This window comes from Humulus lupulus, chromosome 9, assembly GCF_963169125.1.
Source record: "Humulus lupulus chromosome 9, drHumLupu1.1, whole genome shotgun sequence".
NCBI classification, from domain to species: Eukaryota; Viridiplantae; Streptophyta; class Magnoliopsida; order Rosales; family Cannabaceae; genus Humulus; species Humulus lupulus.
The window spans coordinates 70548154-70573631 of record NC_084801.1 but is presented as its reverse complement, the minus strand read 5'-3'; the positions used below and the strand labels follow the sequence as shown (position 1 = coordinate 70573631).

General features: G+C 43.4%; 2 protein-coding genes across 2 annotated transcripts in view; both read left to right on the top strand.

The window, feature by feature from the left end:
* The window catches only part of LOC133801985 (peroxisomal ATPase PEX1), a 76309-nt gene extending 56602 nt beyond the window's left edge, over nt 1-19707 (top strand). The window contains exon 18 of the mRNA XM_062240225.1: nt 19169-19707. The gene's annotated coding sequence lies outside the window, so the exon portion shown is untranslated. The remainder of the gene's footprint in view (nt 1-19168) is intronic.
* Nucleotides 1123-8022, top strand: LOC133801003 (uncharacterized). Its single transcript, XM_062239132.1, has 3 exons — nt 1123-5531; nt 5632-6095; nt 6182-8022. The coding sequence occupies exons 2-3, from the start codon at nt 5637-5639 to the stop codon at nt 6671-6673; spliced, it is 951 nt and encodes a 316-aa protein (XP_062095116.1). The 5' UTR covers nt 1123-5531; nt 5632-5636; the 3' UTR covers nt 6674-8022.
* Nucleotides 19708-25478: the final 5771 nt, after the last annotated feature.

Below are 25478 nucleotides of genomic sequence, written 5' to 3'. Positions count from 1 at the left end.
TATAAACAATAACTTTAGACATCAAACATGTCTAAATTATTCATATTATACATATATAGCTAAAATAATTTAGAATGTGGAATTCCAAATCACTTATTTGATAGGATGACCAAATTAATCAATTATTATAAACAAAATAAATTGATTTAACTTTGGAGCATGACCCCCACATTTCTCACATAGAGTGATAATAAAATATCACTTTTAAATCGAAATCTCTTTATTTCTATTAAGTGTTTTTTCTTCCAAGATAAATCTCGACTTATAATTCCCAAAGTTCATCATGAGTCCTTTAAGTCTCATGATAAATTCTCAATAGATCAAGATAAACAAAACTTGAATGTTTATTTTGATTTATGTACTTGCTAAAGCAAGATACACTTCTTTGAAAGTAACATTCACTTGGTTTGCTTTCTTATATATGTTTAACAAAATTGAAATATGTAAACACAAATATCATGTGAAAATTTCTCAAGCAAATAAACACTAATTTTCACTATTTGTTGTCTAAATAATCTTAAAATCACTTAAACAACTTTTATGCATTTTCTAAGAGTCTCTTTGAGATTCTTTTTTAAACACCACCTTGACATCCAATGATTTTTTTCACCAAAATAAATTTGAAGATATCAATTTTAAACACTTAAATCAAAGAAAAATAAACCTCATTTATTTATTTAAATGCTTTGATTACTCATAGTTTACTTTAAAATTATCTCCTCATTGATATTAATTTTAGTATATCACTGTCTTTAACCAAAATGAATAAAGTTATCTTTAATCTATTCACTATTGGTATAAAAATTCAAAATTGCTTCTCCAATTTTATAATGTTTCATTATTGAGACATTGAATATTTAAGAATTATTGTCACTAAATAATTCTAAAATATATTGCATTTGACCACACTCTAGACTCCAAGTCTATTGGACAATATGTTGTCTCAAAATTTTGGATCTATCTTGATCCAATATTTTCTTGCAATAGCAAGACACAACCACTAAAAGATGTAACCCCCTTAGGTTCATATTTTCTTATCTCATTTTTTTATCTTATAAAATGAGATGCTCATCTCTTAAATGAGAAAATTAAATTTCTCAAATAATTCGTTTTATTTACAAATCACATACCAACAATAATATTGGATAAAACCTATTAATATCTCACAAATATTTGCATGATTATATTTCAATATAATTTCACATAATTGTCAACACATGAATTATATCATACTAACATGGTAGGCATAATTCACAAATATCATACACATATGGTTTCACATTTCTATTGATTCACAAAATCAATGTATTTATACATGTCATATAAAGCTCATAAAAATGTCATTATAATAATTTTCTATTATCACAAAACAAGACATTTATATAACATGCTAGCACATAACCCAATAATCCACTAGAGATTATTTACACAAGATGTTAATTAATCACATATAGCAAAAATTCAAGATGTTGAAGTATCTTCTAATCTAACCACTATATTTGCAAAAGCAAAGAAGATTAGAAAACAATGAACCTCATTTATAAAATTTTGTTGTACTCATTTCTATCACTATATGAAGTCATTAGATCTTCTAAGAGAAAACAAAGAAGAACATTACCTTTGATGAGAAACTTATACAAGATCTTTATTTATTTTCATGTAGATCTAATATTAAACAAATTAATATGAGATAACCTAGAACATGTTTCTAAAGTTGAATTCAAAGAGAAACAAAGATAAGAATACTTACAGTATACGCAGCGGAATGAATGAGTCATTCCTTCAGTTTCTCTAACCCTTGTATCTTTTTTGTCACAGAGTATTATCAAGAAACTGAACCGATTTTCTATTTTCTTCACAGTCTTCCAAAGTATTCTTAGAATAACCTAGACTAGAGTGGGCAATTCTCAACACATGAGATAGATACAGAGAGAAAAAAGAAAATTACAAAGAGGCTTAGGAAATGACTTGTGTTTAGAGAGAATCTAAAACCTATAAGAAAATCTGACTTCTGAACTTTTCTTTTGACTTCACTCTAAGCACTCATTTTATAGACTCAATTAGGCCATTTCATTTAATTAAAAAATCAATAGAATAATAGCCAATTTGAAGCCCTAGGTCGAAATTATAATGAGCTTTAGGCCCGTGAAATTTCTCATTTGATTATAAACTCATTGGACTTAAAATCAAGGTCTGTATTATTTTCTATTGATTTAATTAATTAAATTATTATTTAAATCATTTATCAAATTAATTATTTATAATTTGAACATTGATTTAAACTCATTTATTAATTTAGATACAAATTTACCTTAATTAATAAATCTGCCCTAATTTATACTTTCTTCTCAAAATTACATAATTCTATGAAACTATCCAAAATTGACCTGGTCAACTTTGATAATTCTAATTGATAATTAAATCAATTAATTGAGACTATCTGGATGATTTTATCAAAGGTAAAATGGGGACCATGGACCTATGAAATCAAGCTCCAATAAGTTATCATAAATCTAACAAATAAATTTACTAACTTATTAATTCTTCGTGACTCCACTATAGATTCAGAATTGCACTCTTGAATTCATAGAACACTTTATAAAAAATATAAATACGCTATTAATTATCCATTATTACAACCATAATTGTCACTCAATCCTCTATAGACGGTCTATAATGAGATGAGACTAAAATACCGTTTTACCCCTCATTGTATTTTATCCTTAAAACACTTATTTCCTTGTAAATGATATTTCAGTAAACTAATTTAATTACTGAAATGAGATATCGATCATTTAACAACTTGAACCAAACTAAAAGGAAACCATCGTTTCACTTCTTCATCAGAAGTTATAGATGTTCATATCTATGATTAACACTCCCACTCAATTATACTACCGAGTTCCCAAGATGTAAGTATGGGCTAGTTCATAGGGTAAGCTGGTAACGAACAAGTCAAAGAACTCAAATAATACAATAAGTTATAATACTAATGTAACGACCCAACTACTCTAGACTTTGGACCATTAATGACTACTATACACAGACACTAATCTTTAAGAAAACGTACACATGAAATAAACATTACTCCATTAAAACTTGTAAAACAAATGTTAAACTGCATAAAATTCAAAGTAGGATATGGGATCCCATAGTTTTGAAAATAAAAAAACATAACATAACTTAAATAAATGGGTTACAAAATTAAGTGCGGAAAATACATATAAAGCATAATTTTTAAAAGATTAGGAAGCGGCTTCATCCTCGAATCGAACGCTCAGTCCACCGATTCCATCCTGCCTCAATACACATCCCCAAGCTACCAAGAATCTTCCCATCGCCATAGCTATTTTCCTCCACATACAAACATACAGGAGTGAGCCTAATGCCCAGCAAGGAAAATCTACTACAAGCATGAAACATATCATACGCATAACTATAAACTATAAACATATGACATATATCTATAAAACATACATCATATAAGACTATACTATTAATGGCCATTAAAACATGTGATAAACCATCTAAGTCCCCTTTCTAATATCTGAGGTAGGTTAGATCACATGGTAGGTTTATGATAATCCATCTACGTCCCCTGTCTAATATCTGAGGTAGGGTAAATCATAACCAAGAAACATAAGAAAACATAACATAACATATTATAGCATAACTTATCATAACATATCAACATAACTGTTGACGCGGTTCTTCGCCAACAGATAATTAAGAGAAAGAGAGAAGAGGATTAGTGCCAAATATAGAACCGTAACAGATATAAGATCTTAGTGAATGAAATAGGTGACTCAAGACACGTTTTTAAGTGGTTCAAAGGTTAAAATCCTTCTACTCCACTAGTCAATATTATTGATATATTATGGGTATTTGGTTACAAAGTGTATCTCTCCAGAGACTATTTTTTCCAACCCTTATCAACTCCCAGGGTCTCCATATTTATAGGAGAAGGCACCTAGAAGTTGGTAAGGAGGTCATCCCGTGACCTTCTTATTTGTCATATCAACTCTGTGACATTCATGATTAATTTCTAAACCTGACACATAAGTATGGTCAAATCGATAGATAAGGAGATAATGGGCCGCATGGCCCAACCCAGCCGTGGGTGTCTGAACACGCACGTTCCTGCAGCGTGTCCGAGAAGTCAGGGAGATATCGGACACGTGATGTCAGATATATGCATGTTTATCTTGCGTGTGTTGACTTTACAAGGGGTCATGGCCTCCATATCTAGCTCGTACCACGAGCTGTGCATCTGACCCGACCTTCAGCATTTCGATTCCTTGCTCCAGTCTTGGGAGTCTTGGCGAGTCCTTGAGGATTCCTCGAGCTAAGGGGGGTACGACCTCAAGACAGGAACTCCGACCTGGGGGATGTTTATGGACTAACCATGATTAGTCCGAAGCTCGGCCTGCTAATCAGCCCGTGGGAAAATCAGGGCGTACATCTGCCCCCCAAGCTCCTGCTCGTGGTATATGACGTCATATATAAGACCATAGTAGGGGCTTTTAGACTTCCCCACAACTCTTCGCATTCCACTCTTTATGCAGGCGCTCGACACGTGGCACATTGTGGGTGGTGACGGTACGTCTTACGAGAACCGCATTTAATGGCCTAGCCTATGCCCAGCTGTCGTTTCGTATTTCGAGTGGAAGGCCTCGGATCCCTCATCAGGGCCATCCAAGAGCCTTCTACACGTGATCCTTCACGCATATAAAAAAGGGGTGGCCACCCTACGCACGGGCCACCCTTTCATTCGAAATTTTTCAAACCTCTTTTCCTCTTTCCTCTCCATACTCCATTCTGACACAAACTAATCTTGCAGCCATCTTCGCGAGGACCGAAAAGTCTGTGACCCTCGGGGGCCAATATGACACGCTGGCGGGCTTGCCCCCCAGCGAGAAGGATTATCGCGCTCTCGTGACGGACGAGACGATGGTGTTCTGCAAGCTGATTTTTCCAAATCAGACCCTGAACCTAAAGAGGCCCCGGGGGCCGCCCCCAGCTCGGGACACCAGACCTGTCATCGTGGAGGAGGTCGCGGGTGAGGAAGACGAGGAGGACGAGGAGGCCGAAGTTCCGCTCGTGAGGAGCAGGAAGAGGACCTTGGACGTCGCCCAGAGCATGGGCGAGGAGAGGTTCCAATCCGGAGCAGCCGCGGGTCCTTCTGGCCAAGGTAACTCTTGCTTGTTTAGGAGTCTAGATAGGGCCGCTGTAGACCCCCGGCTGGCTAGGTTCAATCCTAGGCAGATCGTCCATCGTCACAGGAGCGATCCGGACTTGAACACACTTCTGCTCCATTGTGTCGACCGTAGTAGTAGATAATACCCTAGCCTTTAGGTCGATCCTATTCGAGGAGTATGGGACCAACCTACGCACATGGCCATCACTCCAAAGGGGTATCTATGCTCCGGGGCTTAGGCAGTATGTAGAAGAATCTAGCCCCGAGTCAGAACCGGACCCAGAACTTGCGCCAGTTCGGGAAATAATCGTCTTAGGCTCTTCCAGCTCGGGGGGTAGGGCTCCCTTAGTATTCGCATACTTTTTAGCGTTAACCCTTTGTCTTTATCTCTGTATGATTGCTAACTTGTAATAACCATGTTTTTTGTTCGACAGAAGAGATGTCTCAGCCCGAAGATAGCTTGCGGGGCGTGGTCTTCGGGGGGAACCCCTCAGCCGGGCCAAGACAGAAAAGGATCCGGGGTTCCAAGAGCACTGCTGGGGTCTCCACCAAATCTCCGGAAAAGGAGAAGGAGAAAACCCCGTCAGCCCAGGTCATGGGGGCGATCCTTCCTGCTGCCGGAGCAGGACGAATGCCTCCACCGCCTCAGCGAGTTCCGCCTTCCACCCAGGACGTAGGAATGGAGATCGGGACTCTGTCTGTGGCGGCCTCCGATGTACGCATCCCGGTCAATCCCCAGGACCTGGAGAAGATCCCAGAGGCCTTCCGGGGAACGGTGTACGAATCGGCGAACTACGCCGTTAGCCATATCTATAAGTTCACCGAGAAGGAACTCCGGACTATTGAGACAATGAGCCCGGTTGACGTTATGGACTCTTCAATGAGCATGACCCTAACGGTAAGCTGCCCTATTCTTTTAAAGCTTTTACCATTACACTCTGCCTTATTTTTCCTCTGAGCCAGTTTATCTTTCATTCCTCGCAGGGTGTCGTCGCCCTTCACCAAAGCATCATCAGGGCCAGAACTCAGCTCGATGACATGAGGACCGAGCACCAGGCCACCCTTCAGGAGGTTAAGGCGACTAAGGATGCCTTGGCGACCTCGAAGGTAGAGTTGGAGAAGACCCAGGTCGACTTGGAGAAGACCCGCCTGAAGGTCCAGGAGCTCGAGACCTCCCTTGCCACCTCGCAGGCAGACCTCGAGGCAGCGAAGACTGAGATCCAGGCCGCCCAGGCCGCCCTGGAGGCCAAACGGACCATCTCGGAGCAGTCCATGCAGGATCTGTTCTATCACTGTTGGGTCTACAATCCAGAGGCTAACTTCTCTTTCATGCCACCGGGTCTCTGGGCGCGCTTGCTGGTGAAGTTCCAAGCTCACCTCGACAAAGAGGCGCCGCCTTCGGAGACTGGGGAAGCCTCTGGTGCGGCGGAGCAGGGTGAAACGGCGACCTCCAAAGGGCTGACTGACGGAGCTTAGGGTGCTTTTTCTCTTCTTTTTTTTTTTCTTGCCTTTGAATATTTTGAAGTATTTTTTGTAACCTTTGCATGAGGTGTTTTCACCTCGAGACAATTTGCCTTACACCTTTAACTCATATTTTTTCATGCTTTTGGCTACAATATATATATCTTTTTGATAAACTTTGTTCGTGTTAACCGCTATTTATATCTCGAGCTCTTTGAAAAGAACAGCGAGCGATAAATAGATTTACATCAACGTCTAAGTTTTATGACCAAGTTAAAACCAGGAACTTATTTAGAAAACTTAGTTCGTGTTAACTTTTATCCATATCTCAAGCTCTTTAAGAAGAACAAGGAGAAATAGATTTAAATCAACTTCTAAGCTTTATGACCCAGTTAAAACCAGGAACTTATTTAGAAAACTTAGTTCGTGTTAACTTTTATCCGTATCTCGAGCTTTTTAAGAAGAACAACGAAACATGGATTTACATTAACTTCCAAGTTTTGTGACCCGGTTAAAACCAGGAGCTTATTTAGAAAACTTAGTTCGTGTTAACTTTTATCCATATCTCAAGCTCTTTAAGAAGAACAACGAAACATGGATTTACATTAACTTCCAAGTTTTGTGACCCGGTTAAAACCAGGAGCTTATTTAGAAAACTTAGTTCGTGTTAACTTTTATCCATATCTCAAGCTCTTTAAGAAGAACAAGGAGAAATAGATTTAAATCAACTTCCAAGTTTTATGACTCGGTTAAAACCAGGATAGGACTTAGTTAGCGTTAACCCTTATCCATATCTCGAGCTCTTTAAGAAGAGCAACGATCCATTGATAAGGATCAACATCTAAGTCGTTAAGGAGACCTGGTTATATCCAGGTACCATATGCCCCCCAAGTAACTGGGAAAGGGTCTTTCGTGGTTACTTTAAGATTACAATTGCAAATATGCGTAAAAAGCTGATTTTTATTAATACATAGAAAGTGGCTTTCCAGGCCTTACAAGTGGATCATTGATAATATTTCTTGAAGTGGATGGCGTTCCAAGTCCGTGGGACGGTCCCTCCATCAAGTCGAGATAACTTATAAGTTCCCTCCTTGATGACTTCGATGACCTGGTAGGGTCCTTCCCAGTTCGGTCCCAAGACTCCATCTTTGGGATCTTTTCCGCCCAGGAAAACTCTTCTTAGGACCAAGTCGCCAACGCTAAAGGCGCGTTTTCTGACCTTGGTGTTAAAGTAGCGAGTGATCTTCTGCTGATAATGGGCGAGCTGGAGTTGCGAATCCTCTCGCCTTTCATCAACTAGGTCTAGGGAATGGCATAGGAGCTCATGGTTCCGACCTTGGTCGTAGGACTGGACACTATGCGACAGAACCTTAACTTCCACGGGGAGGACTGCTTCACTCCCGAAGGTTAGGGAGAAAGGAGTATGACCCGTAGGAGTCCGATGCGAGGTCCGGTATGCCCATAGGACTTGGGGGAGCTGTTCCGGCCAGACTCCCTTTGCTTCGTCTAATCTTTTCATGAGGCTCGCCTTTAGAGTCTTGTTGACAGCCTCGACCTGGCCGTTCGCCTGAGGATAGGCCACGGAAGAGAAGCTTTTCACAATTCCATGCTTGTCACAGAACTCGGTGAACAGGTCGCTGTCGAACTGAGTGCCGTTATCGGAGACGATCTTCTTGGGCAGGCTGAAGCGACAGATGATGCTTTTAATCATGAAGTCAAGAACCTTTTTAGACGTGATTGTTGCCAACGGCTCTGCCTCGGCCCACTTAGTGAAGTAGTCGATGGAAACCACGGCGTAATGGACCTCGCCCTTTCCAGTGGCAGGGCGCCCACTAAGTCTATTCCCCAAAAGGCAAATGGCCAAGGGGCCGAGATCATTTTTAGCTCGACTGGAGGAGCTCGGGTAACTGCAGCGAATCGCTGGCATTTGTCGCAGCTCTTTACGTATGAAATCGAGTCTTTGGACAGAGTCGGCCAATAATAACCTTGCCTGAGAACCTTTAAGGCCAAGCTTTGCCCCCCAGTGTGGTCTCCGCAGAATCCTTCGTGAATTTCCTGCAGGATGGCCTTCGCTTCACTTGGAAGAACGCACCGGAGGAGCGGTAAAGAGTGCCCACGTCGGTACAACACTCCATCGACTATCGTATATCTCGGAGCTTGATATAGGACTCGCCGCGCGTCGTTACATCCCTCAGGCAGCTTGCCCTCGACGAGATATTCAAGAATGGGGGTTATCCAGGTTGGCCTGGCGTCGATCATCTCGACCTCTGCCCGATATCCTTCTATACTTGGTTTTTCCAAGAATTCTATTGGCACCAACCCTAGGGTCTCTGTCTCTCCCGAGGTGGCGAGCTTGGCAAGAGCATCTGCATTGGTGTTCTGTTCTCGAGGTATCTGTTCGATCGATCCTCGCCCAAACACGGACAGCTCGGCTTTTACCTTCGCCAGATAGGCGGCCATCTTGGGTCCTCGTGCCTGATATTCGCCCAGAACCTGGTTAACCACGAGCTGGGAGTCACTGAAGCACTAGACGGAGCTCGCCTTTAACTCCCTGGCTATCCTTAGGCTGGCCAGCAAAGCTTTGTATTCCGCCTCGTTGTTGGAGGCCTTGAACCCGAACCTTAGCGCCGAGTGGAAGCTATGTCCCTCGGGGGATATCAAAATGATGTCGGCCCCGGAGCCGTTTTCGTTGGATGAACCATCTACAAAGATCTTCCACAACGATTGGGGCGAGGTGAGCTGAGATGAGTCCTCCGCTGGATTCTCCTGGAATCCCGTGCATTTTGCCACAAAGTCGGCCAAGGCCTGACTTTTTATGGCAGTTCGTGGAGTATAGAAAATCTCGAACTGACTGAGTTCGACCGCCCACTTCAACAAACGTCCCGATGCTTCAGGCTTTTGCAAAACCTGCCTTAGAGGTTGATCGGTCATGACGTGTACCGAGTGAGATTGGAAGTACGGCTTGGGCTTTCGCGAGGCCGTAATTAGGCAGAACGCCAATTTTTCCATCAGCGGGTATCGTGATTCTGCCCCGAGGAGTCTCTTGCTGATGTAGTAGACTGGCTTCTGAGCTTGGTCCTCTTCTCGTACCAGTACGGCGCTAGCTGCATCCTGAGTGACAGCTAGGTAGAGAAAAAGAGGCTCGCCGGCCTTGGGCTTGGATAGCACAGGCGGTTCAGCCAGATACACCTTCAGGTCGAGGAATGCACTTTCGCACTCTACTGTCCAGTCAAACTTCTTGTTTCCCCGAAGCAGGTTGTAGAAGGGCAAACACTTATCGGTTGACTTGGAAATAAACCGGTTCAGTGCGGCCACTCTCCCTGTCAAGCCTTGGACATCTTTCCGCGACCTAGGCGAAGGAAGCTCGAGTAGTGACCTGATCTTGTCGGGGTTTGCTTCGATTCCTCGGGTATTAACTATGAACCCCAGGAATTTCCCGGATGCGACACCAAACGTGTATTTCTGGGGATTGAGCCTCATGCCATATTCTCGTAGTATTTTAAAACATTCTTCCAGGTCGGAAACATGGTTGTTGGCAGTCTTTGACTTGACGAGCATGTCATCAACATACACTTCCATGTTCTTTCCGATCTGGTCCGCGAACATTCTGTTTACTAGCCTTTGGTAGGTAGCTCCAGCGTTCTTCAGACCGAACGACATGACCTTGTAACAATAGACATTAGTCGGGGTCATGAAGCTAGTGTGTTCCTGGTCCGCCGGATTCATCGCGATCTGATTGTACCCTGAGTACGCGTCCATAAAGGACATGAGCTCGTGCCCCGCCGTGGTATCCACCAGCTGATCGATCCTTGGTAATGGAAAACAATCCTTGGGGCAGGCCTTATTCAGGTCGGAGAAGTCAATGCAGGTCCACCATTTCCCGTAGGGCTTTGGAACTAGCACGGGATTGGCGACCCAAATTGGAAATTTGGCTTCACGGATAAAGCCACATTTTTTAAGTCGGGTCACTTCTTCTTCTAGGGCTTCAGCTCGGGTTGTTCCTAAACGTCTTTGCTTCTGAGACTTGGCAGGAACGCTTTTATCCAGGTGGAGCGTGTGCATGATGACACTCGGGCTGATCCCTACCATGTCCTCGTGCGACCATGCGAATACATCTAAATTAGCCCGGAGAAACATAATCAGCTCCGTCTTCCTCTTGTTACAGAGATTTTTCCCGAGCTTGACCATCCGTGATGCATTTTGTGGATCAAGGTTCACCTCCTCGAGCTCCTCAATAGCCTGGAGCTCGGACCTGTCTTCGCCTATTCGGGGGTCAATGTCCTCACTAAGGGCGACACTTTCCCCTTTGGCGTCTTGAGGTTTTTCAATCTCAGGAGCCGCCAAGGGTTCCTGGGATTCCTCTTCACTCAGAATGGCCATAGCCAGTTGCCCGGGTTTAGATTTTCCCTTCATGGAAATGCTGTAGCATTCCCTGGCAGCGAGCTGATCGCCCTTGATGATGCAGATTCCTATTGAAGTAGGGAATTTCATGGCGAGGTGTCGAATGGAAGTGATAGCCTCGAAAGCTATGAGCGTAGGTCGGCCCAAAATGGCGTTGTAGGCCGCGGAGCAGTCAATGACCACGAACTTGAGTAGTTTAGAGACTGTCCGAGACTCTTCTCCTAGGGTGATCACCAGCTCGATCGTCCCTATCGCTGCCGATCCTTCTCCCGAAAAACCATACAGCATCATGGAGGTTGCCTTTAGATCGGCGACAGTCAGACCCATCTTCTCTAAGGTGGATCGGAATAAAAGGTTCACCGAACTCCCGTTGTCTATCAGCACCCTTCTTACTTTCCGGTTGGCGAGCGGGACTGCTACAACCAAGGGATCATTGTGAGGGAACTGGACATGGCCTGCATCTTCCTCCGTAAAAGTGATTGGTTGCTTATCTAATCGTTGCTGTTTTGACTGACGTTGCTCCGGGACGAACTCCACTCCATTGTGGGCTTTTAGTTCATTCACGTATCTCTTCTGGGCGCCTCTGCTCGTGCCAGCCATGTGCGGGCCTCCAGAGATGGTGGATATCTCTCCTCCGACCACGGGAGGAGGGACGTCCTGATCTATCCGAGTCCCGGGCTGACTGGCTGGGGCGTCTGGAGCAGGCCGACTCGCCGGGACCCTGTTCCGTGAGTATTGAGCCAAGGGGCCTGCTCGGATGAGAGTCTCTATCTCATCTTTGAGATGCCTGCAATCGTCGGTATTGTGTCCGACGTCGTTATGAAAACGGCAGAATTTGGAAGTGTCTCTCTTTCCCTTATGGTGTTTCAATGGTTCCGGCCTCTTCCAGGGGACCCGAGTAGAGTTGGCCAGGAAGACACTTTCCCTGGACTAGGTGAGTTCGGTATATGTCGTGAACACGGGCTTGAACTTGTCTACAGACTTATTCTTCTTTTGGCCGTGTTGATTGTTTTCACCATTCCCCTTTCTTTTGCTTCCGCCGGGCTGGTTATTCTGTGTGACGTCTGGGGTCGCTACCACGACCTCCGTCCCCACTCCAGCGGGCTGCTCGGGAACCTGGCTGGTTCTCGCGGCTTCGGCTTCGGCTTCTTCCAAATTTATCCATTCTTGGGCTCTATTAAGGAATTCGTTGACCGAACTGACTCCCTTCTTTTGTATATCCTTCCTGAGATCTCCTCCAACAAGGATTCCGGTTCTCATGGCCATGAGCTTGGAGCTTTCATCCGCGTCCCTAGCTCGGGCAGCGAAGCTCGCGAATCTGCTCAGGTAGGCCTTCAGCGTCTTGCCGGGCTGCTGTCTCACATTGGCCAGGGAGTCGGCCTGAACACGGGCGGCCTGGGAGGCGCGGAATGCCCTTTTGAAGTCAGCTGAGAAGGTCTTCCAGGAGCTGATTGACTGTCTTTTACTTTGCTTGAACCACTGTCTGGCAGGTTCGGTCAGTGTGGAGGGGAAGATCAAGCATCTCAGCTCTGGGCCAATATTATGGGCCATCATTAGGGTGTTGAACATCCCTAAATGGTCTGACGGATCTCCGTCCCCGTTGAACTTCGACAAGTGAGGCATACGGAAGCCAGATGGGTATGCCGTCGCTGCTATGTTGGGGGCGAAGTCTTTTTCTTTTTCTGACAGGAGCTTCCTTATCAGTTCCTCCATCTGAGTTAGGCGCTCGAGGGTTTGGTCCTGAGATCCTTGGTTATTCTGGGGCTGCTCAACAACTCCGGATCCATTGTACATATTAGGTGGGTTATTGCCCCTCCTTTCTTGAGATAGGTTGTTTGGGACATTCCCTCCGTTACGTACTTCGGATCGGGCCCCCCCCGAGCGAGCCTGACTACCATCTCTAGCCCGATCCTCTCTGTGAGAGTTGAGGCGATCTCGAAGGTCGCCTCCCTGGGTGGTCTGGTGACTTTGTGTCGAACTTAGTCACTGACGTAGGTCTCCTCCAGAGAGATCACTCCGGCGACTGCCGGTCCAATGACTCCTGCTGGATAGGCTTGGAGTCCGTCTTTGGTGGCGAGGACCTGAGCTTTCTTCCGGCGCCCTGCTACGCCGGGAAGGTCCCGCTGATGGTGGGTTTCTCCTACTACTCTCGTAAGCTGGGATGTCTCGGACGGGCCGAGGAGGAGACAGATATCTGATCGGAGATGGAGGATGCCTAACTGGAGAAGCGATCCTGGTTCCGTCTGGACGGATCAAATTTGGTGGGGGCCTTTCGGCCCTGCCAATTTGCTGGTCCCGCGCCGGGCGATCTGGACGAGGCGCAGGACGGTCTTCGGGGATGGGCTGACGTCGTGGGCCCTCCCCGGATCTCCTCTGGGAATTTCCTCGAGCTCTCCTGGGCGTCCTCGAGGATGGTTGAGAGCTAGGAGTTGACGTCCTAACCGAACGGCTGTACTGCCGTTGTTCGGTCCCAGGCATTTCCCCGAAGTTTGCGTCTCGATGGTGCGATGAAGGGGTGGAGTTGGCTGCTGGAAGTCTATCCGAACGGCTATGCCTGGACCGATTACCCTGGCGAGACTTAGGAGCCTCACCTTGCCTCTCTCCAACGTTAACGTTGGTTGTGAGAGGGGGTAGTCGGGCCAGGATATCCTGGATTTGCTGACTAGCAGTTGCTAACTGGCTCCTCAGCTGAGCGTTCTCCATCTCCACCGCAGTATAATAACACGGGTTCGGATTAGGTGGCCGGGGCGCCGAACTACCAGTATCGTCTTGGCCCGCCGGCTGCTTTCCTGGCCGCTGCTGGACTTCAGGAATTTGTTCATCAGGGATGGCGGTATGATGAGCCTCCTGCCCATCATGTTGTTCTGTCTCGTTGCCATGCCTGGATCGAGTAGTCACCATAGTTGGATGTTTGTAGCAGCACTAATCGAATTTGCTCTCAATGAAAGCACCAAACTGTTGACGTGGTTCTTCGCCAACATGTAATTAAGAGAAAGAGAGAAGAGGATTAGTGCCAAATATAGAACTGTAACAGATATAAGATCTTAGTGAATGAAATAGGTGACTCAAGACACGTTTTTAAGTGGTTCAAAGGTTAAAATCCTTCTACTCCACTAGTCAATATTATTGATATATTCTGGGTATTTGGTTACAAAGTGTATCTCTCCAGAGACTATTTTTTCCAACCCTTATCAACTCCCTGGGTCTCCATATTTATAGGAGAAGGCACCTGGAAGTTGGTAAGGAGGTCATCCCGTGACCTTCTTATTTGTCATATCAACTCTGTGACATTCATGATTAATTCCTAAACCTGACACATAAGTATGGTCAAATCGATAGATAAGGAGATAATGGGCCGCACGGCCCAACCCAGCCGTGTCTGAACACGCACGTTCTTGCAGCGTGTCCGAGAAGTCAGGGAGATATCGGACACGTGATGTCAGATATATGCACGTTTATCTTGCGTGTGTTGACTTTACAAGGGGTCATGGCCTCCATATCTAGCTCGTACCACGAGCTGTGCATCTGACCCGACCTTCGGCCTTTCGATTCCTTGCTCTAGTCTTGGGAGTCTTGGCGAGTCCTTGAGGATTCCTCGAGCTAAGGGGGGTACGACCTCAAGACAGGAACTCCGACCTGGGGGATGTTTATGGACTAACCATGATTAGTCCGAAGCTCGGCCTGCTAATCAGCCCGTGGGAAAATCAGGGCGTACAATAACATATAAGCATATAAAACTATCCTATTTTCCTTACCAATATACCTGGATGATGAGAACAAAGTCGGGATTTTGGAACACTCCTAAATATCATAACGAAAAGTGAGTATACTAAGGAATAGAGATGAAAAGAATAACTACACCATTGAAATGATACTTACCAACAAGAATCTTACGTTCAAGATCTTAGGTGCCTAACCAAGTATAGAGAATACGAGTTAGGATTTGAGTAAAAAAAACTATATGAACTTAAGGAAACAATACAGAAATAATCTAGAATTTGGAATACCTTGAATGCTTCTATGACCGAACTACACCTCGAACCGAAATATACTATAAACCTTACTTCCTAAGTGTTTGATAAACTTATAACCCCAACCTAAGTGTTTAACACTCTAAAGTACTCCTAGCAGCTTGTAGGCTCTGAACTCAGCTTGATGAATGATGAAATGGCTGGGTACTAGAACTTATTTATAGAGTTCAAGAATGAAAAGATCTTCTTTTAACTTGAATAAAATAATGGATTTTTAATTGAATTTTTTTTGAATAATCGTTAAGCAGAGGCTGAAGACTCGGTCAGAAAGATGCTGGACTTATAAAGAGGTTAAGGAATAAATTGAGCTCAGTTTCAAAAATGTTTGAAAATCATGCACCATAGCCGATATATCGCCTGGGCTGATATACCCGAGGCTCGTCGTGGTGGTCATGCAAAGCTACGTGTTTTTCCTATCCCCGTATGGCGATATATCGCCCCCTAGAGCTGCGATATATCGGCATACGCTGAAATATTATACACGTAATTACACTTTTTCAGCCTAATTTGAATTGAGTAAAGAGCCTTGACTAAGTCCTTTAACGATTTCAAAGCTGCTGACAGACCCTAGGATATTCAAATATTACTCTTAATAAACTTATTCCTCAAAAATACTTAATTCTCAATAAACACACATATGAAAAGTGTTACCATCTTATTGGGTCTATCTAAACCTTATAGTATAGTAATTATCACCTTCATAATCAGTCATATTAATCAAACCTTAGGTTATAATTAATATTCTTAAACTATAGGTTAAACTTAGAAAATCTACAAGTGCTACTACGAGTGTTCAACTAAGTCCCGGTTTGAAACAAAATCCACAGTCATAAAAATACTACAACTATTACTAGCTATTACTATTACTACTACTACTATCTAACTAGCTAAGTAAAGTTCTTGGACTCTACAACTAGCCATTCATAATTGAGCTTGAATTGACCTATGGTCAACTATATGATATGATTAGAATAGATAATAACGATATGTTTACTTATCTTATCAACTGTCAATATCGGTCCAGTTCGATGTAACAAGTACATTCGATCTTATCTACTTTGCTAATGTTCTGGAAAGAACATAACACTACAATGTGTAAGTAGATTATATCGTAGATTGGAAAGTCAGTGTAAATTCTGTGCACTGACTAATCTTAGGACTAGCTTATTTTGAACATATAATCATATTTATATTCCATTGTGATTACGTCACTATAAATACGATTAGCTATATGGGGATTTAATAGAAGTTTATATTAAACAAATAATCATGAAAATAAAACATGTGAGCAAAGTGATTGACCAAGTCAAAAAATGATTTCTATTCTTTTATTGATAATAAAATGAGATTACAAAAAATTTGGGTTTTAATTAGGGCATAAAACCCCAACAACCTTATCTTACCATCTTTTCACAAGATTTCTATGGTTACTCTTTCCATTGAAAATGAAAGAATAAACTTGTCAATGGTTAGAGAATATATTTTATTCAATGAGAATAGAGAAACCAAAATACAACTCCATGCAAAAGAACACAATAGACAAGGTAATTGATTAATGAAATGTTACAACTCAATTGCACAAAATACAAGTCAATAGATGTAGAAGAAGAATACAACTTAAATCATAAATAATACAAATAAAGATATAAATTAGAATAAAGAAATAAAGAATAAGAACCCTTGTCTAAAAGCTTATTTCCCCCTATTCTCTAAGCACTAAGGGATCTCACAAGGAAATAGCTCTATGGAATTATCAAGCCTCTATGGTGTATTTTCCTGCCAAGTGCTTTTTTGATTAAAAATAATGTGTCTTACAAGTGAGCAATTGTAATGTCTCAAATTACCTAATAAGGCTTAGGGCTTTGATTAGGGGGTTAGGATGACAAATTATGGAAAATTATTTGCATACATGTGATTTAATTATGGAATATGTGTTTATGTGATATATATGTGTATCATTATATGATTACGTGAGTTATATCATAATATGACTAGATATGCATGTTTAGGTGTATTAAATATGCATGTGGGCCCATTTCTTATTAGAATGACAATTTTCGTAATTTGGCCCATTGCGGGTATATTTGGAACATATGTACATATGTGTGAGACCACATTATTATGTTGATATATATGGGTTACTCGGCACGAGGTGATCCTAGGGAGCAAGTTAGCGGGAAAGTCACAACGGGACCAAATACCCGACTTGGAGTGAGTTAAGGGGTATTTAGTAAATGATTGGGATATCAGGTAATGAGAATAAATATTTGAATATATATTAGGAGTTAGTGAGATTAGGAGGAGATTTAAGAAATTTTGACCATTTTACCCTCGGGGACGTTTTTGGTACTTTACTGCGTACTGGGGAGTTAGTGGTTTCCAGGATATGGGTCAAATCATGACCAGTGATAGTGGATGGCAGGTAGTTTTCAATTGACCTGATAGAGTTAGCTATGACTGACTTTGATATAATTCTGGGTATGGATTGGTTAGAGAAGTATGTGGAAACGATAGATTGCATGAAGAAGATGGTAACCTTTCAGGCTGAGGGTGAGGATCCCTTTGTATTTGTTGGCACTGTGCATGGACATCGTATACCTATGATATCTGTACTTAGAGCTAGAGACCTATTGCAGGGGGGATGCATATGATTCTTAGCTAGTGTGGTGGATACCACTCAGGTCGTGTCAGTGGGACCAAGACAGACCAGATTAGTCTGTGAGTTTCTGGATGTGTTTTCCAGAGGATATGTCAGGGTTGCCTCCACACAAGGAGATGAAGTTGGTTGTCAGTGTCCGTAGCCGCAGCCATTGGCCTCTGTCCCTTAAGCCGTGGCTAGGGATAATCAGTGGTTGCGGTTACAGGAAATGTTATCCTTAAAAAATTCAACTTTTCCAAAATGTCCAAAACCCTTTCTCACATGATTTTGTAACCTCCATACATCTAATGAGAGTTAAAAATATGTCTCCAATAGACATATTACATAATGGCTTTTGTTACACTCAAATTTTGAGAATAAATAATTAGTCTCGAAATGTAGGCTCGTAAGTTATAAACTCAAAGTTAACAAGTATTGGCATTATACTTGCACACATAAACACGAAGTTCAAGTGCCATGTCATCGACACTCGAGCATGAGTTGCAGGCTTGAAGGCAGAAGTCTCCTCCAAAAGGATGAGTTCGAAAAACTAGTCGAGTAAAGAGGTGGCGACAACTGGAACGGTGAGCTCGAAATTACGTGATCTTGAAAGCGTGTTGAAGCAGTGTTCAAGCTCGAAGACGCATTAAACATACATGCGGAAAAGTTGTTAGGAAATCTCTATTTCTTTGGGATTAGGTTAAACTGTGTATTGAATCCCTATATTTATGGAATCTTTATTTAAATAATGAATTTAAGTTGTATTACTATTATTCAAATATTCATTTGAATTAGATTTGAATATATGTTGTAACTTCCCTAAAACTTGTGGGAAGATATTCTTGTAACCATGTCTATAAATAGCCTGGATCTTGTCATTTGTAATCACGCAAAACTTTGTACTGAGAAACGTTCTGTGAAATTGTTCATTCCTGAAGCTTTAATGCAGACAAGTTAATAAAAGTGACTCGTGGATGTAAGCAGATTTTAACTGTTGAACCACGTAAAAATTTCTTTCTTTTCTTTTTTTCCTGTTTAATTGTTCTACACAATTAAGTTGACGAAAATCGGCGTCAACAAATTCAAACACAAATGTGTAACCCTTAATGATAATTCTACAAAATAGAGTTATTTTACCACATTTTTTATGCTAATTGTTGCTTAGTCTTTGAGTTTTTAAGTAATTTATTAAGTTTTTAAGTAATTTTGAATTTATTAGTCTTATTGTAATTTTTTAGGTTTTTATATGTTTTTATAGATATTTTTATTGTAATATGTTGTAGTTTAATTATTTGAAATTAATATTGTTAAGTTTGAATTAAAAAAATGCACTTTTATTGAGCTTAAATGTTAAAGTAAATTAAATTTTAATTGGTGTTTTCATGGAACTTATACTGTATATTTTATTATTGAAAATATTTAATTTATGTTTATTTGTAGGGAGTATGTTGCATTTTTTAAAAGCAAGAAAGGAAAAAATAGAGCTGAAATTAGAATGGAAAAGATGGCATTGTTGAAGAAAGAAAAAGATAATATGATATTTATAGGGCCACGCCTCCTTCCACCTGCAGCCCCCTTGCCTCCAAGCCCTGGACTCGTGCCTGCCCCTCCAACATAGGCCCGAAGCCTGCCTGCACCTGCTTCCAAGCCCACAGCCCAGCTCGTCTCAGCCAACTCTCAGCCTCCCTTCTCCTCACACGAGCTTGCCAGTAGCCATCCAGCTCAGCTAGGCCCAACATCACCTAACAGCCTGCCTGACTCACCAGACCCTGAAGCCCACGAGCCTAGCCAAGGCCCACGCCTGCCCAGCCTCCCTTTGGCCCAGCCGCCTGCCATAACCCAGCCACCCAGCTGCCTCTGCTCTTGAGCCCATCAATTGTGCATTTGTCCCTTTGTCCAAAAATGCCATTTTTTTACCCAATTTTTCTACATATTTCATCACAAAATCATCATTACACCTTAGAATTTACCTCTACTTGCCATATTATTATTCATTTAATCAATTTCATTAAATTAAATTAATTATTTTAATACTCTCATTTTGGCCATAAATATGTAATTTCAAGACCATTTTTGAGGTGCTTAATTTTTTGTTACTATCATCTTTTCTACCATTCTCTTTTCCATTTTAGTGTTTTTCAAGAGCATTTTTCAAGTATGTATTCTCTTTATTTTGTAATTTCTATTCTAGTTATGTGTTTCTAATCTTTTTAAGATTATTAAGGTGAAGATGAAATAATATGTAATTAGATAGTATTTATTTTGTATGTTGATTTCCAATTTGTGCAACAAAGTTTATGGGTTCTTTCATCTTAAATATCATGTATTTTTTATTGTTAGCACATATTTACACTTTGTTCTCCATTAGTGCAAAATCATTATATTCTTTGAATAAGGTGTGCCATTAAATTGTGCACATCAAATGCTTAGAACAAAAATATTGTGTTTTGCCTTAGAAATAATATTCATTGATTTATTTATTGTTTTTTTAGATTGACTCACACTAAATACTTTGAAATTATATCTTAAAAAATGAAGATAAATCCTATATTTCTATAATAACTTGTGCTTAAATAGAATATCTAATTTGAATAAGTGATGGTTTGATTAATTTCTATTGTTATTAAAAAACCTGGCACGAATGACGTGGCAAATGATTCCCGGACACGTGGCTGACACTTGGCGGAACTCTGCTAGGGTATCGACCAGAAGACAAATTACAAGCAGTAGGCAGCTGAAACTTACCTGCGACCAGTATGGTCGCAGATTCTGCATGCTTCATGATATTTTTATAAAGATCTTTGTAAATCCCGAAATTGACTCCCACAATTTCCTAAGTTTCCGATTATTTAGGAAAGAATATCTGTAACAAATTCATGTAATCCCCCTTGAGCCTATAAATAGAAAAAGATAGCTCAAGGAAGGAAATTTGTTGGCTTTCGAGTTATTTGAGACTAGAGTGATTCTATTTGAGATATTGTCTTGTTCTTCAGAGGTTGGTGAAACTCATTGAACCCGAGTTCTTTATTCACTCCTTTGGATCTTATATCAAAAACAATCTAAGTGGACGTAGGTTATTACCAGATCCTGGGGCCGAACCACTATAAAATCTTGTGTTCTTATTATTTTCATCATCACATCCTTTTCAACGTGTCCTTCCACGTCAAGCGTATTTTGACTCCGTGTCAGTTGGCCAAAATCTGGGTCAACATTCTGGTGCTTTCATTGAGAGCTTGATATAGCACCGTTGAGAAAACCAATGGCGAAAAATACTAGGAAAACTGGACAGGCGGCCGGCGCTGCACCGTCTAACCCGCCTCCTCCTCCTCCTCCCAACGTGGCTGAGGATGAGCTGCATTTGGAATTTGATGAGGAAGAAATGGATGACGCGATGCTGAAGAGTACTCTAGGGGCGTTGCACGAGGAGCTGGCCAACCTGAAGGCCAGCCAAGAAAGTGCTGCCGAAATCATGGCACGGAAGCAGCAAGAAATTGAACAGTAGCACGTGGAGCTGAATGAAAGGCAGGCGGAGATGGACGGTTGCCAGAGCGAAGCCATGGCAGCCCTTGAGACAGCCTTACAATTGGCTAGGAATCAGGTTGCACTTGCCTCATAGCCTGATCAACTCGCGAATGGGCCACCCCACAGGGGTCCCAATCCTAGCCCGCCTATCCAACCCTCGAGCCTGCAAAGGCTCGAGTAGCCACCAGCTCCTTAGGATGATGTACCGCTAGGAGACCCTGAGAGACATCCTCCATCCCAAGCTGGTCGCGGCAATCCCCCGCAGCAGAGGCAGAATAGGACCGGGCAGCAGCCTCACAGTCCTAGACGCCATAAGGGCGACGAGCCAAACCCTCCGAGCAGAGGACAGCATCCTCCTGGTAACAGGAGGAACTCAGAGTTAGGCTCTGCGGTCTGAGGCCCCCCACGGCATAATAATGCACGGGGACCTAACGACCAACGCAGACCACCCTCTAACGCTCGGGAGGTTCCAGCTCGGGAAGGCAATCAAGGGAACAGTCGATCCCACCGTAGCCAATCAAGATTCAGAGATGGCCATGGTTATAATGAGGCCGACTTAGGTAGAGGGAATGCCGGTCGGAGGAATGGGGAAAGAGGTGGACGCAGGAGCCAGCCACCTCAAGATGACCAACCCGACAGACAGAACGCTGGGGGGCAGCCCAGACAAAATAACGTCTTCGACCGGCTAGCGAGCAACGGAGAATAGACGAGGACTTGAGAGATGCACTCAACGATTACCGCGAGCGGCACGGCGAAAACATCCCCCCAGCATCAGAGGCCACGACAATTCCCAGCGCTGTGCAGGCCTAGATAGATGCCCTCAACCAAGCAGTGCAGCAGCTGGTCGGGGGAAGAACATCTTACATCGACCACGATAGGAGGAAAGGCACTCCTTTCATCGAAAGGATAGCTATGGCAGAAACTCCTAGCAAGTTCAAAATGCTTACGCTTCCTAACTTCGATGGGTATGGTGACCCAGTATCTCACGTCAACAAGTTTGAGATACAAATGGACATTCAGAAAGTGTTCGAAGACGCTCGGTGCAGAAAGTTTTACGGACGGTTCTACGCGGGTCGTGTGCACCCGACTGAGGCAAACCAGCTGGTTGAAATACGCTAGTAAGATGGAGAACCACTGAAAGATTACGTCGAGCGCTTCATGCGAGCAGCTGCTGGAGCAAAGACAGTGGGAAACGAAGGCAAAATGATGGCCATAACCGCAGGGGTTAAGAGCCGCATGCCTCTCTGGGAAAGCCTCCGAAAACATGGGGTTAGAACTACCCAGGAATTTTTGGATCGGGCAGATTGCTACATCAAGCTCGAAGATGCCATCGTCGACGAAGAAAAGCCCCCAAGCAAGGGCAAAGGGACTGTCGAGACCGCCAAAGCCGCCAATGGGTCCAAGCCCAATGGCAACGGCAAAGGCAACGGGAACGGCAACGGCAATGGCAAGAATGGGGGGAAACGGCCACACAATGAGCCTTCCACCTTTGACAATAAACGAGCCAAGGGTAACCGTTATGAACCTCGGTTCAGTAACTATACTGCCCTAGTTGAGTCTCGGGGAGAGGTTTATCAGGCCACGAGTTCCAGCGTGCCATATAAGAAGCTTGCCCCCATTCGAAAGGATATTTCGAAAAGAGACACTACCAAGTTTTGTCGTTATCATAACGACTACGGACATGATACCAACGAATGCAACCAGCTGAAGGATGAAATCGAGTTCCTTACTAGACAAGGACACTTGAGAAGATACGTACGGGCCTCGGGACATTCCCAACGAGAAGCTCCAGGTGGCAACGAGCAGGCGCCCATGCGCCAATGCTCGCCACCTTTGCAGCCTGCCCCCGTGACTGGCACATTGTTAACCATCTATGGAGGCCCGCACCTCGCGGGAAACAGCGGAAAGGCCAGAGAACGATATGCTCGGACTCTACGCCACGACCAGGACATCGAGATGATGACTGTGGATGACCGTGCGCCGAAGAAGGCTCGGTTAGAGAAAGGCAAGATAACCTTCTCTGATAGCGATGCCCAGCATGTCCGGTTCCCACATTCCGATCCGCTGGTTGTGGATATCCAAATGGCCAACATGATGGTGAAGAGAGTGCTGGTTGATACAGGAAGTTCGGTGAACATCCTGCTTAAGTCTTCGCTGGAACGCATGAAGTTCTCCGTTAAGGACCTGGAGCCTTGCAACCAAACAATATACAGCTTCTCTGTTGAGGGACACGCCCCCGCAGGGTCAATCAGACTACCGGTGACAGCAGGTACAGCGCCTGCTACCAGGACATTACTTGCTACTTTTATAGTAGTCGATTGTCCTTCGGCGTACAATGCCGTCATTGGGAGGCCTATACTGGTTGATCTACGAGCCGTCACCTCTATGTGGCACTTAGCCATGAAATTCCCGACAGACGCAGGGGTAGGACGCGTGTTGGGAAACCAGAGAGAGGCCAGAGAGTGCTACAACACCTCAGTCACGAAGGCAAAAAAGGGAACGTCAAAGAGCACTACCTCAGATAAGTTGCAGATGGCAATTGATACACAAGCCCAATCCGGTGATGAAGTCACCAAATAGGGTGTTGCCCAAAGTGAGGATAGAGATTTAGATCCTCACTTTGGGGATTTTGAAGAAAACGTTGGACTCGTCGAGGACCTGGAAGAGGTCCAACTTGACGAAAAAGACCCGACCAGAGTCGTGAAGGTCGGGAAAAACCTAGAACCAACCACGAAGCATGCACTGATGAAATTTTTGCGAAAGAACCAGGAAGTCTTTGCCTGGTTGCACAAAGACATGGCTGGGATAGACCCTATAGTTATCAGCCATGTCCTGAACATAGACAAGAATTTTCCGCCCGTGCAACAAAAAAGAAGGCTGCTCGATAAGGATCGATCGAGAGCCTTAAAAGAAGAAGTTGAGAGGTTAAAGGAGAATGGGTTCATCAGGGTGGCGTTTTATCCATCGTGGGTCTCCAATCCAGTGCTGGTTCCCAAGCCTAACGACAAATGGCGAACCTGTGTGGATTTTACAGACCTCAATAAAGCCTGCCCAAAGGATTGCTTCCCACTCCCAAGAATCGACCAGTTGGTCGATGCTACTGCAGGACACGAGATCCTCTCCTTCATGGATGAATATTCAGGCTACAATCAGATTAGCATGTATCCCCCTGACAAGGATCACACCAGCTTTCGTACCGATACAGACTTATACTGTTATAAAGTAATGCCCTTCGGACTGAAACGCAGGTGAAACTTACCAGCGGTTAGTTAACCACATGTTTAAAGAATTGATCGAGATAAACATGGAGGTATACGTGGACGACATGCGGGTAAAATCTAAAAAGGCAGAAGGACATTTGAAGGATTTACAAGAATGTTTTGATGTATTGAACAAGTACGAGATGAAACTAAATCCCCTCAAATGTTCCTTCGGAGTTAGATCAGGGAAGTTTTTGGGGTTCATTGTAAATTCAAGAGGAATCGATGCCAACCCCGACAAGATAAAAGCCCTGATCGACATGAAATCGCTAGAAAAGATCAAAGATGTACAAAGTTTAACCGGGAGGATTGCAACCCTAAGTAGATTTATTTCAAAATCAACAGACAAATGCATCCCTTTTTTCAATCTACTTAGGGGCAATAAGAAATTTGAATGGACAGGAGACTACGAGCAAGCTTTTCAGGCCTTGAAGGCCCATATGGCACAGCCTCCCATTTTGTCAAAGCCAATCGAAGGAGAAACTTTGTTCATTTACCTGGCGATCACAGAAGTTGCTGCTAGTGCGGTACTGGTACGAGAGGAAGAAGGCGTACAAAAAGTGGTTTACTATGTAAGCAAGAGGCTGATCGAAGCAGAACTGAGGTATCCCCCCATCGAGAGGTTAGCATACTGTTTAATCTTGGCCTCGAGGAAGCTACGTCCTTACTTTCAAGCCCACCCTATCACAGTTTTAACTGACCAGCCCCTTCGGCAAGTTATCCAAAAACCAGAAGCAGCTGGGCGTCTATTAAAATGGGCAGTTGAACTAGGGTAGTTCGATATCACATTTTCACCGCGAGCAGCAGTAAAGGGACAAGTCTTGGCTGATCTTATTGCAGAGTTCACCGAACTCCCAAACAGCGAGCAGTGCGAACAGCCTAGTGCGCCTGAGCCCCAAGATGAAGCTCCTTCGTGGAAGTTATTCACGGATGGGTCGTCAAACGAATCTCACGCAGGAGCAGGAGTG

Excerpts from the sequence above, each read along its gene's own strand:
- LOC133801003 (XM_062239132.1), top strand. The coding sequence starts at position 5,637 with ATGTCTCAGCCCGAAGATAGCTTGCGGGGCGTGGTCTTCGGGGGGAAC. Across the intron at positions 6,096-6,181 it reads CAATGAGCATGACCCTAACG|GGTGTCGTCGCCCTTCACCA; the intron begins GTAAGCTGCCCT and ends CATTCCTCGCAG.